Below are 17,867 nucleotides of genomic sequence, written 5' to 3' on the forward strand. Positions count from 1 at the left end.
TCTCAAAATGAAGAGTGTGCTTCCTGAAGCAAAGCAAGACCAAGTACAGAACTGCATAGGTAATTTTTTTTTTTTTAATATTCTCAACATATTTTAAGGGACCCAAATGCAAAGCTCAGCAGTCCGCTTCTTTTATATATATGTATATATATATATATATATTTATCTTTGGTGCCAACTCAAAAGATAGCATAAAAACTTCTAAGGTGCAACAGGGCATGTGTTACACGACAGAGTGGAGCAGTGAGAACACACCGCAGTGGTAACTATTTACAAACACTGCCCTCCTCTGGTTAAGACGGGGAATCTAAATTCTCACTGCTGTTTAGGTCACAGTGAGTATCATACAAGAACGCCATGTCATCAGCTTCAGTAGCAATATATATATATATATATATATATATATATATATATATATGTATATATATGTATATATATATATTTTTTTAAATCCCCACACAGAGGATTAACCGCAATGACAAAAGACCCTCAGAGTAAAACAAACTCTGGATTTCTTTCAGTGCTGTGAGTGTCTGCAGTGCAAAGCAGGAAGGGACTGTATGAAAATTAGCGGACACGGAGCAAGGCTTTACTTTAAAAGCAAAGTTTAAGACACTCATCTACATATACGTACCTGAAATCGTCAGAGATGGTTATAATGTGGAAATTGAAGTAAGTTGCACTGAAATTTGACCTGTAGTTGTGTGAACTTGTTTGAACTGCGTGGCGGTTTAAAATGTTTAAAATTGTTAAAGTATCTGCTGCTGTTTTGAAAAAGAGATTTTACTGTCTTTTATTGGGATAAATAAAGGATGTAATTTAAAAAAATTTATATAGAACTATTAGTTTTTCCATCAACCTTTTTTTTTTTTTTTTTTTACATTTTTTAATTAATTTTACAAATTTGTTTGAAATTTGTTTTAAAGCAAACCCTCACATTCAGTCAGTAGCAGCTTCTCAAGCGTAAAGGTGCCACATGGTGCAATGTCAGTCAGGGGTAGGAGGTGAAACACTGGTGATCTGTGCAGGACCGCCTTTCACCCTATGACAGTGTGGACTGGCTCCAGCTGCTGGCTCCAGCTGCTGGCTCCAGCTGCTGGCTCCAGTGGTTAGAAAACTGGATGGATGAGAAGACCTCCTGAATCATGGCACATCTGTCTATTTGCAAACAAGCTTTTTTAACCACCCAGTCTCCGTGCTGGGATCCCAAACATTCTGTTTCTATCTGTTCTCTTTCTCTTTCACCTCAGAGGTCATCCTCACTAAAAACTCCTCTCACCTGAAACCCAAAGGTCTGGACTTGTCTGATATGTCCAACAATTGTTAAATCAGTTCTATTTGATGATCTCTTATTATTTTTTAAACTTTTTAAAGTCATCACTAGTATTCGTTATTAATTTTGATTTGTGTTTTTTATTCTTTTTATATTTTTCCTGTCGCTGTTTTATTCGCTACCTTTTGATTTCTCACCTGATCACCTGCACTTCCTGCTCAGTACTGCCACTAACGCCTCCATTTTTATATACAGAATATCTGAAAAGCACTTTGGGACTGCTCATAAAGAACTGGGCTGTTCATTTTGGTCTTCACAACTTTGGGTCAACTCCTGTTGTTTTCAGGTTACCTGATGGGACCTGATGATAACCATCCAGTGTTAACGTTGGTTAATAGACGTAGGTTTTAGCTCTCAGATGGCCCTCCTAAAAATCTGATTAGGCCACAGTTTTCTTCCAGGCTAAGGTTAAACTAATTGCTACCTAATGTAGGGGAAACATTTGAAAGCCATCACAGTGACTCTTTCATCCATCATGTGGCTTTCAGTAGAAGTTTCCCTTCTCAGATTTTTTCTTTTGCACTTTGTAAACTCTGTTTATAAAGGTGCTATTTAAATTACACTTTACTTGCATTTTTATTTTAGTCAGAATAATATCAGGCAGCTTCTTTGGTCAGTGTGTACGTTTTTTGAAAAATTGTATTTTTCAAAAAATACAATACAAAACATATTTTGCTCTGCTCTTTACTGAGATGCAGACTGGAGTAGAACTATTATGCGACATTGACAAATTTTATATGTAATTTCTACAAAAAAAACAAAGAAAAAACACAACTTTGTAATTTTCATACAGCCCCTCACAGAAAATCTACCAAAAGATGACAATCCACTCTTAGGTAGTTCACAGCAGCTCTTAGTGCTGTGTCTCCATTCATCCAAGTCTACCTGTGCTCTCAGCTTCCTGTACCAGGTGCTAATCAGGGTTAAATGCTATAGTTAAGCAGAGTCATTATTATGATGTCTTTAATCCAGTGAAACCTAACTGAAACAAAGTGTTCAAAGACAGCTTTTCTTCATCTAAAATGATGATGCAGAAATATGTTTTACATATTAAATACTTATTCTCTGTGAAGTAATGACTGTAAGTCTTTCTGACACTATAAAAATGGTCACCACAAAAGCCTGATGGTTAATGATCATCCAGTCAGAGATGCCAAAGATCTGATGAGAACTCATCAGCTAAAATTCAGATTAAGCACGATGGTGACGGGTGGTAACGTGCCCGCCGTCGCGGCACAAATGTTATTTTTGTTACCGCAAACCGGCGTCAGCTCGGACCCAACGGTGAGCGAGTTACTGCGTGATGGTCGGGATGCTGCGGGATCTCTTCATGATGAGACGCACCTCCACGTCGGGGAGGCTGTCCTGTTTGGTTTGGGCGCACCCCTCGTCCGCCGCGGCCATGTGCAGGTCGAAGCGCAGCGACACAGACTTCTTCCTCAGCTTGGGATTCCCCCTGAAGAAGGAGCCCTCCCACTGCTTTATCACCTTGTCAATCTTCTCTGTCCTGGTGAGAGATGTTGGTAATAAACAGTGAATATGCAAACTATAAACACATTCTGTGAAAAACGTTATCGGGCTCTTTACGTTTCTTTTGTTTGTGCAATGATTCATCTTCTCTTTGAATTTGAAAATCTGCCTTTTCATCTAAGTGTCATTTATTCATTCTCGTCCTTGCTGAGACAGACAGAGACCGCAGGGGGCAGCAACGGAGAGCGCTGATGCTAAAATGTGCTGAGCTTGAATTGCCCTAGATGTGGCCTTTGATAAGGCATGATGTGAAACATAAAGAGGATACCTCACTCTGTATTTTAATCATGGTATAACACGTCATTTTGTATCCTCATCAAACTATTTTTGAAGGCTTTGACATTCTGGGAGAGAGTCATTCAGCTTTCCATTGATTTACAGTGACCCTTCCTTTCAAGGAGACGAGTAGACCCAAACTGTGTCAGCGAACTGCTCTTAAACTGCACAACACAGCCTCCGGATCCTCTCATGCTAAGGGTTCTTTGGGGTTTCCTTTAATTTGTCCCCTGTCTGCACATTCATAATGATACAAGTGTCTGAGAGAGAGAGAGAGAGAGAGACCTTGCCTAAGCCCACTACTGCACTTTAAAGTGTGTCACTGCTGAAACAGGGTCAACTAACAGAGTGGTAGAAAACTGAAAGAAGAGTCATACACAGAGTTTTAATGGTTTCATATTTATGTGTGTTTGTTTTGGTTTGTTTTTGTGTCAGATGGTTTTCAAAGTGGGTTTGATAGTTTCAGTTTCATCTTTAATATTTTAACATGTCAGTTTTATTTAGTTTTGATGTTTTAAGCATTTTGGCATTTTATCTTATTAAAATATGGGTTTTACAGGGGCAGACTCAAACAATTCAGAATACATTTTAATGCAAAAGTGAAGTGAAATTATTTGATTTTGGATTATAGTCATGAGAGAAAAAACACAAAACAGTTGATTCTGTTCATCTGGACGTGTTGTTTCGTCACACATGCAAGTGACTCTTCAGTCTCAGCTGACTGCAGGTTTCCTTATAAACAGAACATCTGCATAATGACTGAAACTAGCAACACTGTGAGGTCAGTTTCGTGATCATTAATATGTAAATTGCCATGACCACTGATCAATGGTCATGAGTACCATTCATTATTCACAGCATTGTAAGATGGTGAAAGATGTACCCTTAGGCCCCCTCCTGGATTTCCATGTAAATGTGTTCCTTGACTCCCCAGTCAAACCAGCGTTCCTCCCACTGAAAACACTACATCCAGATAAACAGATTTTTTAGGGACTTCTTCACCTGGATGATTGAGCATGCATCAAGACATAAAAAGTACGTTTTCACAGGACTGCTTCCAAGTAGCGCCCGGTGCTGCTAATCAAATGCGCTTGATTTAATCATCAGCACCTCTATGAACAGAGGTGTGAGTGCTGCTGTAAAAGCAGAGGTTTTGACAGTTTGATGGTCTGGAGCAATGATGTGTGTGTTAACATAATGACAAAGAAAACCACAAAGATCTCAGACAAGCAATCGTTGGTGCCCATCATTCTGGGAAAAGTTATCACACCATTTCCAAACAATGTGAAATCCTTTGCTCTACTTTCACAAGTGGAAAACATTAATGTTGTCCGTTTTCCCAGGAGTGGACGCCGCAGCGAATCCACACCAAGGTCGGACCGTGCAGTGCTCAGAGAAACTGCAAAAAACACAAAAGCTCCACTTTAGACCCCACAGGCCTCAGTTAGCAACTTAAATGTTAAGGTTCATGAGAGTTCAATTAGAAATAGACTAAACAAGTATGACTAGTTTGGATGGGTTGCCAGGAGAAAGCCTGTTCTCTCTAAACGTTCCACCTATCTCTTTTAAAATCAGTAGATGTTCTGGATAAAGTGAAAAACAAATTTAGTGATGCGGGCTCCTCTTGATAAACAAAACAAAAACCAAACAAAAGAAACACAGCACATATAAAAAAAATAAAATATTTCACTCCCCCTATATCCCAGATATCCCATGATCATATGTTTTTAATTGCTTCAGCCTGCCCACGGTTGCTTTTGCATCTGCATCCATCTCTCGTCTGTTGTGACTGATGAAGGCTGTTTTATTTGCTGGGATCTCGGTGCTGCTTTTCACACATCAGATGGAAAGAATGTTTTTTCAGCTGTAGCATTCCTGATTGAAATGTAATATTTACTCTACTTTTGGCTTTGTGTTTTATCTACACCTTTTCTTTTTTACTAGCAGCTACTTGCTTCACTGTTTGACCAGCTACTCCCTAATTGTGTCCTTAGGCTGGCTGGTGTTATCAGGCAGTATGGAGTAGGTTTGTCAGAGCTTTTCTGCTGGGAACAATTGTCTGCCTGGACTAGAAATAAGCTTCTATGTAAGGTCAAACAAATTAGCCATGTACTAAAAGGCAGTGTATAAGCAGGGTGAAACACATCAGGTGATAGTTGTCTGTAGGTTTTTCACTATGACTGATTAATGGATTGTTAATCTAAAAATGTCCTGGTAATTATCTCCTAGTATACTAGTAATTTGAAGTCTGCAGTTACAGATGAAACACCGGTTTGCTCAGTAACTGCAGACAGACGCCTCACTCAGGAAGTAACTCTGTGCACTGATTTGAAGTTAAGAGCCGCACACTAGTGCATATTCCAGGCTCTGGTCACCTAGGTTAAGCTAATGTGTCTACCAGCCTGTCATATATCAATCAGTCACTTTTCCTGATGTTGGTAGCTGTCGCCAGTAGTTATCTTACTCTTCATCACTTTCAGTCACTGAATGTCATTGACTTTCTCAGGTCTGCCGTTGCCACATCACTGCGATCACTTCCTTTGCTCCTGACAACGGTGATTAGTTTAAACAGACAGTTTTATTTAGTTTTTGTTCATTTCTCCATTTTTTTTTCATGGGAATGTCTTTCAGCTCTTCATCACACAATGTTTTGAACATTTAACCAGCATGAAACTGGAATGTGACACAACAGTCAGCTGCTGACATCAGCTAATCCTAATCTTATTTGCCAATCAAATATGCCCACATAAGTCAGCAGGGTGCATTCTTACTTGTTATCTTTAGAGAGGGAAGAAAGGCAAGGCGTAGTCTAATTAAAAAATAACAAGGTCAAACTATGCAAGAGGCCCTCCCAGCAATAGCACAACAAAATAATACACACGGGTCGTCCATCTTTGATGTGAGTTGCACAGTCAGCTGCAAAGTGTAGAAAATAACAGGATCTTTAAAGCAAACAACAGCGCACTCAGGAGAAAGTGTGAGGAGATGACTGAAAGTTGCTGGGCTGGCAGAGCAACTGCATCTCTTTGCATCTGCAGCTCTCTGAGGACATTATGCAAGTGTGTATGCGTGGCTATGTGTCTCGGTCTGGTAATACCTGAAGCACGAACAAAGACTTCCACCCATGCCTCATCCAACAATAACAGATGTCACGCCCTGAAGCATGCATACCAGGCGAGTACCTCCACATCAAACACAGCCCATTAAAGGAGAATTCCCATGCAGCCCTGTGAGGAATTACTCATGGGAACTTGTGAGCTAAATGTTTTCTTTCTCCTAACTCGTTCGATGTGTGAAGGTAATTCTTCTGTTCGCCTAGACGTCGCCAGGGAGTGGAGCACGATGACTGCATGCTTGTGAACAAATACAAAGACTCTAATTGAAAGGTGTTAAAGCTTCAGAAGATGTTTTTGTAGTCGCAAAAGGGATTTATCTGTGTGATGTAATTAGCGGTTACTATTAGAAAATGCCTACGTTTCAGACTAAAGCAGAGGCGCTGACTGCAGGCCAAGGGGGAGCACAACGATCAATACTTACTCAATGGTGCCGTGACCCTCTGCGCTCTCTTGCATCACATTGCCTTGAAGAATCTCCTGAGTCTTCACAGTGGAGATTGGCAAGTCCTTATCTAGTTCCGGCTCTGCGAGAAGTCGTTAAAGACAAACCATAATAAGAAATGACTGCAACAAGTAGGCGTGTTACCACTTTTCCAACAATAAAGAGGAATGCACTGAAATAATGAGACGTTAGCTTTTTGGTCAAAAAATAAGATTACCGATGCGACCCAAAGAAATTTACATATCATTTGTTCCCATGGAAATTACCCGAGTCTCTCCTATAAAGCTAAACATAACATCGGGCTCATGTTACACACTATATTTGCCTGTTATGGTCTCTGTGCCAGACAAGGTGACTAAGAGTTCTATATTTATACAGTAATCAAAATGTCCTGCAGTGTATTTGCAGAGCTTTTTGTTATTTTTTCCCTGTACATTCAAGTCCATTGTAATCTGTTGTAGTATTCCCCATCTGCCTGCCTTCATGGTGTCCTGTGTTTAAGTACTTTTAAGAGTTTTGGCTCAATAGAAAGAAAAATGGAGGAATCGTGGCTACATGGTGGCTATCTTTCTGTCAGTATGATGTGAGATGTCCCACTCAGTGCTGCACAGTTGATTTTTCTCAATGAGGCCCATACACTGTATATAAAAGATGGACATAGCCACTGTCGGTTTTGGTGTTAGCATTTAAGCTATTGTGTTGGTTTCTGGAGCCAGAAGTCACCATAATTAAAAAAAAATAGGTTGGAGTGCTAAATTGTAACGCTATCTAGTTCTGTTAGCATGCTGCAGCAATTTTGCAGACAAAACACTTATTGGATGATCTCCAAGTGCAATTATTCTCAAGTCACATAATAGTCAAATAATGCAACACAGATGTTTCAGTTTGCAACAAAAACCAAAAACACGAGGGGTGTTCGAGGATTCGAGTTTACAGATTCAAATTAGTAGAGTGAAGCTTAGTGGACAGCGAATAGTTTCTACTTGTTAATAAACCCCACACCTCTAATGCCAGCATCCAGATGAAAGATTTATTAATATTTAAAGTCATTATTTCCTATCCTTTATGTTGCAGACGTTAAACATGGTTACTTCTCCTTTAACGTTTGACATTTTAACATGGGAGTCTAAGCTGACTGATTCACTTTTGGAGGCAGCCTCAAGTGGTCATTAGCGGAACTGCAGTTTTCCAACTCTGTCACATTGGCTCATTTTTTTAGCCATTTAATTATGACACACTGTATGAGAAACACCTTAAATCAAAGAGGGACTCATTTGCTCAGCACAGCGAGGTAAATGTGCGTCTTACCTGTGAGTATCACCAGGCTTCGCTGTCTGTACAGTATGCTTTTCTTTAGCCCGTTTTCTGTTGGGAGGAGTGAAGGTATGTCAGGGAGGGGCTCTGACTTGGGTTCGTCTGGAGTAACGGCGGGGTCACTGAAGCCATTTTCAAGTCCATTCTCCTTTGGCTCCACGACTGAAGACCTCCATGGCCGCAGAACTGTCGGCTGTGCAGTGCGACCCATGTATCTGCGGGCACATAAAGATGTAAAGATGTGTTATATATGTACGACTGGGATGGCAGGAGGGATCTGTGGCGGCACTATTTCCCTGAAGTCTGATTGTTTCCATGTTTGACACCCAGTTGTCATATCATGAGTTCACAGTTCTTTACTTCTGCTTCTATGTAGAATAAAGCATACAGCACCTATGGTTGTAAGCAGACTGCTTGTTGTTAGCTCTCTGCTCTGCGTTCATATGTTCTGTGGAAGCCACGACTACTAATGCATGTTTATGCAGGCAGGAGGTCTTTCCCCAATTAAAGCCATTATAACTTCCTGAAGTTACTACTAATTTTCAAGTCGTTTGATATTTCCAAACCACCCCAACTGCTTCTTAGTCATCTGCTTTCATCATGTCATTTTAATTCCCAGGAAATTCCCAGGCTTTATGCTAATGTGAAACTTAAAGCAGATTAGCTGAAGACTGTGCGAGGGATAAACACGGAAAAGGCAAAAAAAAAAAAAAAAAAGTTTGGCCGACTCGAAAGGACACATCAATAGGTTTAATAAAAATAACTTAATGGAAAAGGTGCTTTATACTGTAAAGAAACCCCACCAAACAATCCTCTAAGAGCAAGCACGTGGCAAACATAAAACCAGGCCTCAAACTAAAAATTGTTTTTCGATGTTCCAAAAACGTTAATTCTGTTCATCTGGACGTAGCGTTTTCAGTGGGAGAAACGTTTTGTCACTCATCCAAGTGACTTCTTCAGTCTCAGCTGACTGCAGGTTTCCCCAATCTTATAAATTGGATGTTCATTTTCAACTATGCACACGATTCTGAAAACATGAAGCTCATCAAGTGTAACAGTAACATCACTCTAAGCACAATTTCCTGGTCTCACTCAGATGTCATCGATCTGCACACTTCGTTCACCTGCAGGAACACTGGACATCAAATGCAACATCCTGATTGCCAATTAGCCTCGCTCATGTTGCGCCTGTTTAAACTCAGCAGGAAGAACAATTCAGTGGGTGAAACGAGCACAAATGAAGAACGTAATGTCACGCTTGGAAGGCGGATGATGAATATCAGAATCAAAAGAACTGGAAATTATAATAAGTCGTTTAAAAAATATATAGAGGTTAATACACGGTTTGATGTTTTTACCACGCGAGCATTACTTTGATGTTCTATGAGACAAGCATAGAACAGCAGTGTGTATTATTTTGGGGGGAGGATTCAGTTTGAATAGAGAGAACGTTGTTTTGAGGCCTTCGTGGAGTTTTGACAAAGCAGTCTGTATTCAGAGTTTTGAGAAACTGAGGGGAATGACTTCAGTTATTGTTATTTAACAATTCATCTACTATATATATATACTTTACACCCAGCTCGCCCCCACGGGCGGTTTATCCTTCAAGCTCGGGTCCTCTATCATATATATATATATATATATACAATATATATATATTAACACCGTGTGGTGCAAAGACAATAGCGACGTATTCTCTGGACTGAGTATGACCCTGAATGTTTAAAAGATGATCTAAAAGTATTGTGGCGTGGCATCTTTTGTGCGTTTTATTTGGTAAATTTCACAAACCTCAGTGGTTTTATATGCCGAGCTTCAGCGAGACTTGTTTTTAATGCATGCGGATGCTCTGCTCGCCTCTTTTTTTTGTTGTTTTATTGTGTTTTATCCCACTCAATGCCACCCTTCTAAAATATGACTAAACAATAGAAATTTCATATGCGTCCTGCCCGTCCTTGCGTCATCGTCATTAATCTAAAGAGATGAGACAAATCAAAGGCAGCACTCCACTCTGCCCGTAACCTATGTGGCATAAAGTCAAAGTAAAGTTTCCTAGCTATAAAACGGCAACAGTGTGGTTGATGCAGCAAATGTGTTGAAGCATCTCAGAAGAGTCTATCGTCCAAATGGAAGGAGATAATTAAAGGCCGCGTCAGGAGAGCTGAATATTCCCCTATAAAACAACTTGGTGCTTGCAGAAGGAGCCAGACAAAGACGCCTCTACTGTCTGGATTCTGTCAGCTCATGTAATTAAAGACACAGCTGGCTTTTCAGGCTATGAATCGGAGAGTTTGTCATCTTCATTTCAGTTTAACAGAAATGCTATTATGTGTCACTATGGGTGGAGAGCAGGGCCTGAGTACGTCTCAACTTGCAATTATTGTGGATTTTTAATTTGCATTCAGGTAAATTCAACATAATCCAAAAGATAACGATTAATATTTGAAAGTGCCAACTCATAAAAGCTTGACAGCTGGAGCGAAAGAAAACAATCAAGAAGTAATTTTGTTTACTTTGCGCATTAGTTCTGACAAAGACGTTTCTAAATTGCTCATGGCACTAAAGTGTGTGCCAAGTTTGTCAGACTCTGCTGCTTGATGCGCGATCTTTTTCTTTTTCTCAAGGAAGACATTTCATTAAACTGTAAAGACAAGGAAGAGCTTTAAAACCACAAAATTCCAGCTCAGTTAACCTTCCTGTTTCCCTTTAAGATTCCTCGGCCTTAACTTCGTCTCGCGCTCACCTTCCCTCTTCGCGCTCCAGCAGACGGCGGTAAGTAGTAATCTCTCTCTCCAGCCTCATCTTGGTGTTGAGAAGCTGGCTGTGGCGCTGGCGCTGGGTGGCCAACCCGCTCCTCACCTGCTCGAGCTCGCTCTCCAGCCCAGCGATCACCTGGGAAAGATCCTGCAGCTGGCTGGAGTACAGCCGCTGGGTGTGCTGGAGGGAGGTCTCCAGGCCTTTCTCCTGGACACCAGAAAGTAAAGACCTGTTTGGATCATGACTTGATGGTCTTTGTTTTCTTAAAAAGGAATGCAGTGAATACAAAACGATATTAAATAAAACAATTTTACAAATTCATCTAAATATATCAAGACTTTTAAAACTTTAACATCAAGAATGAAACGAAACGCTTTAGCGCTCAGAGCCAGAGCTCTCCAGATGGAAGTGTTAATGACGACAGTAAACTCTGGGCATTTTTAAATTTAAGGGGGATTCTGTGCACCTTTTTAATTGATCATAAACCTGTGAAATTAAAGTCATGACTCTTTTCCCAGTCTTAATAATTAGCTGCTTCTAGAAAGCACTGTACATAGAAGAGGAAATGTTACGCTGCTCTGTGGGCATACGAAAGGTCTAACTTTGTTAACTAGTGTGTTAATGCATTAAACTGACAAGGCTTAAAACTTAGTTAGGGCTGGATCAGGTGACTACCAATGATGCAATGAGGATTTCACTCGTTTCTTCTGTTTTGTGCTGTTCTTGTCTTTCTCTGCTCTTCTTTGCTCTCTTCTCTCTTCCCTCATCTCAGGCTCTTCCTCCCTAAGCCTCGTTCTATTCGAGATTTTCTTCCTGTTAAAAATTAGTTCTTCCTTCCCACCATTGCCAACTTACAGCTTCCAGGGTTTTGTCTAATCTTTAGGGGTTTGTCCTAATTTAGTGGGGTCATTCAAAACCAAAATGTTAAAGCAGCTGTTGTTGGGGATTAAATAAAGCTGAACTGAAAATGAACTGATTGAGGTGTTTTTATGTTCATGACCTTTTCTTCTTTTTATTCCGGTTTTCATTCCTTAGATTTTCCATGAATTGCAGTTATGGAATCAGTTACACAATGTTTATGAAAGCAGCTCTGAAAATGAAATAATAATAATAAAGTATCTTAAGGCGAGAATCGGTGATTGAAAGATAAAAACCTTTTGTATACCTTGGCACAGATGGAATGTTTACACACCCTTTAGTTGATAAATTGAAACATTACGCAAAAACAGTTTTTTTCTTGTTACTGTCGTCTTATCACAGGCGATCTGCCATGTGGTGTGGAAGCAGCGCTAACAGCGTGAAGGATAACTTGAGACATTTATGTTTTCTTACCAAAGCATGTAAGGTCTCAATCTCCACTTGCAGCGAGTGCCACTGCTTCCTGGCCTCGGCTAGCTCGGCCCGTGCCTCCCTCAGGGCGGTGCCGCCGAGGCTCACCTGCGCCCACGCTGCCTCCTCCTGGACAACGAGAGGGGGGCCAGAGGTGTGAATCCCAACACCACCGCCCTTTTAGCCAAACACTCACACACCTATTTTTTTCACCTTATAGAACAAACACAAGTGGTTTCATATTTGTGTTAATGTAAAGTAGCTGACGAGATGTAATTCTTGGGTTTAATATCTGTACTATGTAAACAAAACAGAGGACAAGCAGCCTCCTCACGCAATGACACACACACCTCATGAGTAAGTACTTTTCCCATTGGCACTGTCAGACAACGAGGTGGTGCTGTTGGTGATGTGTGTTTCAGTGCAAAGTAAACAGACAGCGGGGCAGACAGCGTGTACACACAGCTGTCCACACACTGTACAGCTGTGAGGCGTTTCACACCCTTTGTCCTCGCCCAGTTAAAACGCAGCAGAGCGGTGAAGCTGTCTCAGCACTCATGACAATATTTTGACAGATAAAACAAAGTTACGCAAGATGCTTCCTGTATAATTTGTTACTTCAATGACTCCATTTATCTGTTGCAACAAATAAAAAAAAAGATCTTTAATCAAGGAGACATTAATTTAGGATTCATTTAGGCCAACATTAGCTGAAATCAGCAGATCATTGATGATAACACTGGCAAACAAGACTTGACCTGTGGACGGTGGATTTACTCCTGTTATCTGCTCTCTTATCTTTATCTGTTACTGTTTTTGTTCTTGGATTCCACTGACATAGATGGTTTATGGTTTAAAATGTCTGCATGGTTATTCCCCTGTCTGCCTGAGATGACCATATTAGGAATAACCCAACTCTACGACATCTCGCAGAGCCAAAATAACTTTTAAAAAAGGGATTCAAAGGGATTACTTACATATGCTTGCAAATAAATAGATTTTTGTTTGAAATTTTGGCCACGTTTGATATGAGCATCCACTTGAAACTAGCTATATATGACACCTACATTATACACATATATCAACTATATCCAACAGAAGAAGTAAAATCCAAATAAAAACTCTTGCAGAAGAGGTTCTGTTGGTGTTGTTATGTTAAATAAGAACATATCAGTGAGTTATTAATGAGGCAGTTATATGTGGAACATGTTGACACTGAAATCTGTTCTTCGAGTTAAATTATTATGTTTATTATATTACTGGGTTAATATTACTGTTCTGGAACAGCTCATTTACGTGTGTGCATTATATACTGTTGAGATGTGCTTGGGTAAATATTTGCATTTGATCTGCTTTCATATGTGGTACATTTTTAAAAATTCGTATCCATTTTTTGCTCTTATTTCTGTGTTTTGCTTTCTTTTCATCCTGTTATGTTCTTAATTTGTTTATAATACAGTTTGTTGCCTGGTCAGACTCACGCTTGCATGCCGTGAAACATCAGTGCACTGCATTTTCATCAATGATACAGACTTTCATATGGAAAGTCTCTTCATCTTCATTTCCAGTAGCAAGAAGGCTGCAGAAAATGACATCATCTTTACATTATTACAGTTATACAAAGCTTGAATTGCATCCACTGCGATTCCAATCCAGGCTTTTTAAAAATCTAAATATAAACTTTTGTTTGCTTAGAGACAACTCCAATTGGCGCCTATAAGCTTAAAGAGCTTTACTGTCATTGAACGTGATGACAGAAGTCATGCATGGATGGAGGTTTGGATTCTTTAGTCTATTTTGCACTCAGACTTTGACGTTTGATAAGGTAAACATTGTAAATATTCCCAGAGACAACGAGGTTGCTCTGTATAATCTTACACGGTATCCAGACAGCTCCTCCTAAAATTAAACCTAAATATTATTTTATTATCTTTCTGTCTTGTGGAGCTCCTTATACTTTGTTTCAGCAACCAGATTATTGTCTCTGAAATAACCTATTACTGCTGAGCTGTTGTCATTTTTGGCACTTTGAACACCATAAGGTGATTGTCCAGTGTGCAGAAGCAAATGCTGATGTCTTCTCAGCTAAAATCTCCAGAACCAGGCAGATTTTACAACAGATAATTATTCGGCAGAGCTGCAGAAATTAATTTCTAATTTCTGCAGCTAATTTCTGCAGCTCTGCCGTAGCAGGAATATAGTGCTATATGCATGCATATGGTAACAAACACTAGGTTTGAATAAAGAGACACTTTGTCCTCATCTTTGTCCAGTTTGTCACAATCTGAAACCACCATCCATCTGGCATGCTGCAGCTCAACAGGATGTGACTTTAGTAACCAAGTAGAGTAGTTGTTTTTAGAGACTGAAAAACCAACTAAGCTGGAGCTATATGATTATACTACATTTTCTGGAGTTCAGAAAAAGTTGAAATATTTTTGCTTGCTTAGTTTAATTAGCAGGTAAAGATGGGAGTCGTGGTCCTGGACCCAGTGTATTAAGTTTATAGACTAGTTTTGTTTTAGTTGAATGTCTTCTTCTTAGTTTGCCTTTGTTCCTGGTTATAATCTTTGGTTGTATTGGTCTTTATTTATTTTTCAGTTTAGTTCCATTCTCAGTTTTTGGTTGTTTAGAGTTTAGTTGCACAGTTTTGTGTCAATTCCCCTGTATTACGTTCATTTGTGTCTGCGTTTCCCCATTCAGTTTTATTTCACTTCCTTTTTATTTTGATAAGTCATCTGTCCTTGCGCCTTGCGTTCACTTTACTTCCCCTCGTTTCATCTTCCCTGTTTGTTGTGTTTCCTACAGCTGTGTCCAATTCCCAGTATCCCTCAGTGTGTGTATAAGCTCAGTCAGTCCTTTGTTGGTGCATTTGTTATTCCTTCCTGTCCTGTTTCCTGGTTGGTTGTTTTTTCCTGCTTCTGTGTTTTTTCCCGAACTCCTGGATTTAGTTACCTTTTGGACTTTGTTTTCCTTGAACTGTCTACACGTACGCAAAGGTATGCTTTGAGTTTTCTACCTGCCCGTGGGTTAGTCTGACTCCTGGGGTCCACGTCCACACATAACAGGACAATAAGAAGCAATCGTCCATGTATTGATAAATCAATTAAAGTATATTAACTGTTCACGACCCCCACAAAACAATTCATTTTAGCTACGCAAACATTGCTTGCCTTAATTCCTACAGATTAGAGGAAAAGAAGAACTCCTCTGAAACAAGCGAAACGCAGTCTTTGAATCTAAAATCTTGATTTTTATTGCCGTGTTGTCAGCTCTTGACTGCAGCATTGTGCTGCTGTTAGTGGGTCTGATGTAAACAGCAGCATTTAATAAAACCTGCCCTGATTTAGTGCCGTGGTTGCTCTCAGCCCTTGGCGAAGGCACTTTATTGTTGCTGTCAGACCAAAGTCATGGTGCCGTGGAATAATAAACGGCTTCTGGACTGTTTTTTCCCAGAAAAGAGGCCAGCTGAGCTAAAATAAGAGTGGAAACGTCAAAACAAAACAAAGCTGCTATTACTAGACACAGGATGAGGATGCTTAGGTTGTATTTTGGGTTGTAAATATTTAATGAAGGTGAGGGATCATTCACACAGACCACCACTACTGTGTTTAGATGAAGAGAGAAAGGAGACAAACACACAAACAGGCCATATAGCAAGGAAGGAGAGGTTTCAAGCTTTTTACCCCAGTCAACAAATGCCACATCAACCCTGTGACTCCAGCAGGGCACATACATCACCCTACCTGTGGGACAGCCTGGAGTTGGTCCTGAGGGTGTGTCGGACTGGCACAGATCAGGGCCATCGCGCTCAGAAAACGAAAAGACAAGTGAAGATTGTGCAAAAGTGGATGCGTACCTCACTAAGGGCTCCTCTGTGTGTTCTGGATGCTGCTGCTGCTCCAGCTCCAGCACGAGGAGGCCCGACCAAGCCGGGGGCTGGATTTGAGATGGCGCCCAGGCCAAGGTGTCTCTCCCCCGAGCTGGGGATTCTGCTCTGTTCGCACTGCGCTCTGATTCGGTCGAGGAGCTGGGTGAGCTCCATCCCTGTGCCATCCTCCTCCTCCCCTCCTCCTCCTACTGCTGCTGCTGCTGCCGTGGCCGTCGCTAACAGAGCATCACAGGAGCTGGCCCGCTGCAGCTGCAGAGCCCGGGCTGCCTGCAAAACAGCCAACCAGGGGGAGGGAGAGAGAAAGGGAGCAGAGAGAGAGGGAGGGAGAAGGGAGGGTGAAGGATGGTAAAAAATGCAGGAGAGACAAAAAGAGAGATGAGAGTTGGATAAAAATAAATTGTGAATGAAAAAGGTGAGTAAAATGCAAAGGGGAAAAAAATGGGAACACACGTGGAGAGACAAGGAGAGAAAGACTAAGCAGGGATCAATACCACATTTATGCATTTGTGTGTGCACGAGAGGATCCTGAAAGTGAGGGAGGGGAGTATTAGTCAGCAGGAATGAGAAAATGAAGATAAGGAGGGAGGAAAGAAAACATGGAGGAGGGAAGGACGAGGTCACTGTGAAGTGTTTCTCACACAAGGAAGAACAAGCGCTCATGCACACCCAGTCATTACAGGACTATTATGTCGAGGTTGGAACAGATCACTTATAATTTACCTGTCATTATAACAAGTATTCCTATAATTACAGATCTAAATAGGACTATTACACACATTTTATATATCATAACCACTTAAGGGTCATGTAGCGTTCACGAGAGGAGCACATCTGTGGAGGTCAGAGTGAAGGGACAAAAAAGATTGTGTGGAAATTGTTTTTCATCCTGTTTTTAATGTGAGAGCATTAAATAGACAATAGAGTCCCTTGAAAATGTGCCTCATCATGTACTTCTTTTCCACGGATGCTGTGCTAGTCATGTGTTGGTGCATCACGAGAACCAGTCCACATTTTGACAAGTTTCAGACCCAAACCGTTATTTGGCGCTGACATAAAGTGGAAGTTGGGGTAATTTAAACTACAAGAAAATCACAGCTGACAAAATCCGCAACTGTGAATTATGGGTAATTTATTTTGGCCCCTTCCAAAGCCACTTAAAATAAAGGCTTCAACAGCCTTAAGTTTGTTCCATGCCGATGGGAGCTTTTTTGAAGTGGAAATGTGTGAAAACTGGTTGTAGACTTGTAGGGGCTGGAAAAGAGAGCAGAAACCAGCCCCTATGACAGTTAGAATCCAGCACCAACAGGAAAATGTCAACTCATTCCTCCAAACATGCAGGTACTGTAATTTCCTGCCTCTTCTTCTTCTACTCTGTCTCACGGTTACTGAGTTTTGCAGCCTCCAGGGACCCTGAATGTTCTCGTTTTTGAACCAGTTATAGGGGTGAGCTAGTTTCTACTTTGGAACACAGTTTCTACTGTGCATGCAGATGGAAAACCACAAGAGGGTGAACAGAAAAGAGAGCAAAGTTAAAGAGACAAATGAATGAGAAGGCAAGACAGAAGAACATTTAATTACCTCAAATTCCCGGTGCATCTCCTGCAGCTCTGTCATGGAGCGGTGAACCTCTGCATGCAGCACCGTGCTGCTGTGTTCTGCCGTCCTCTTGGTCTCCCTGAGCAGAGCCACCTCTTCCTCCAGACGCCTGGTGTTCCTCTCTTCTGTTTCACACCTGCGAGGGGATATCGACACATGTCCACCTAGGTTTTATTATTTAAACAGTAAAATGTATGAACACACCAACCACCCGACATCCATTCACATTGTTTTCCAGGGGAAAACTTGCATTTTTGAGGCCATTACAAAAATATGAATTCA

The 17,867-nt window shown here is 40.8% G+C and overlaps 1 protein-coding gene across 3 annotated transcripts in view; it reads right to left on the minus strand.

Annotated features, from left to right (window-relative positions):
* Positions 1-60: 60 nt before the first annotated feature.
* The window catches only part of krt222 (keratin 222), a 31,391-nt gene continuing 13,584 nt past the window's right edge, over positions 61-17,867 (minus strand). For 2 of the 3 annotated variants that reach the window (XM_005470142.4, XM_013277124.3), the window contains exons 4-10: positions 17,568-17,721; positions 15,957-16,256; positions 12,101-12,226; positions 10,755-10,975; positions 8,006-8,226; positions 6,677-6,779; positions 61-2,840 (exon numbers count right to left, since the gene is read on the minus strand). In XM_005470142.4, coding sequence (XP_005470199.1) covers positions 2,627-2,840; positions 6,677-6,779; positions 8,006-8,226; positions 10,755-10,975; positions 12,101-12,226; positions 15,957-16,256; positions 17,568-17,721 — 1,339 coding nt within the window. In that variant the 3' untranslated portion in view covers positions 61-2,626. Of the gene's footprint in view, positions 2,841-6,676; positions 6,780-8,005; positions 8,227-10,754; positions 10,976-12,100; positions 12,227-15,956; positions 16,257-17,567; positions 17,750-17,867 lie in introns of all 3 variants that reach the window. The other variant, XM_025908089.1, reaches the window with a different exon arrangement.

The sequence above is a fragment of the Oreochromis niloticus genome, linkage group LG6 (genome assembly GCF_001858045.2).
Source record: "Oreochromis niloticus isolate F11D_XX linkage group LG6, O_niloticus_UMD_NMBU, whole genome shotgun sequence".
Taxonomy (NCBI): Eukaryota; Metazoa; Chordata; class Actinopteri; order Cichliformes; family Cichlidae; genus Oreochromis; species Oreochromis niloticus.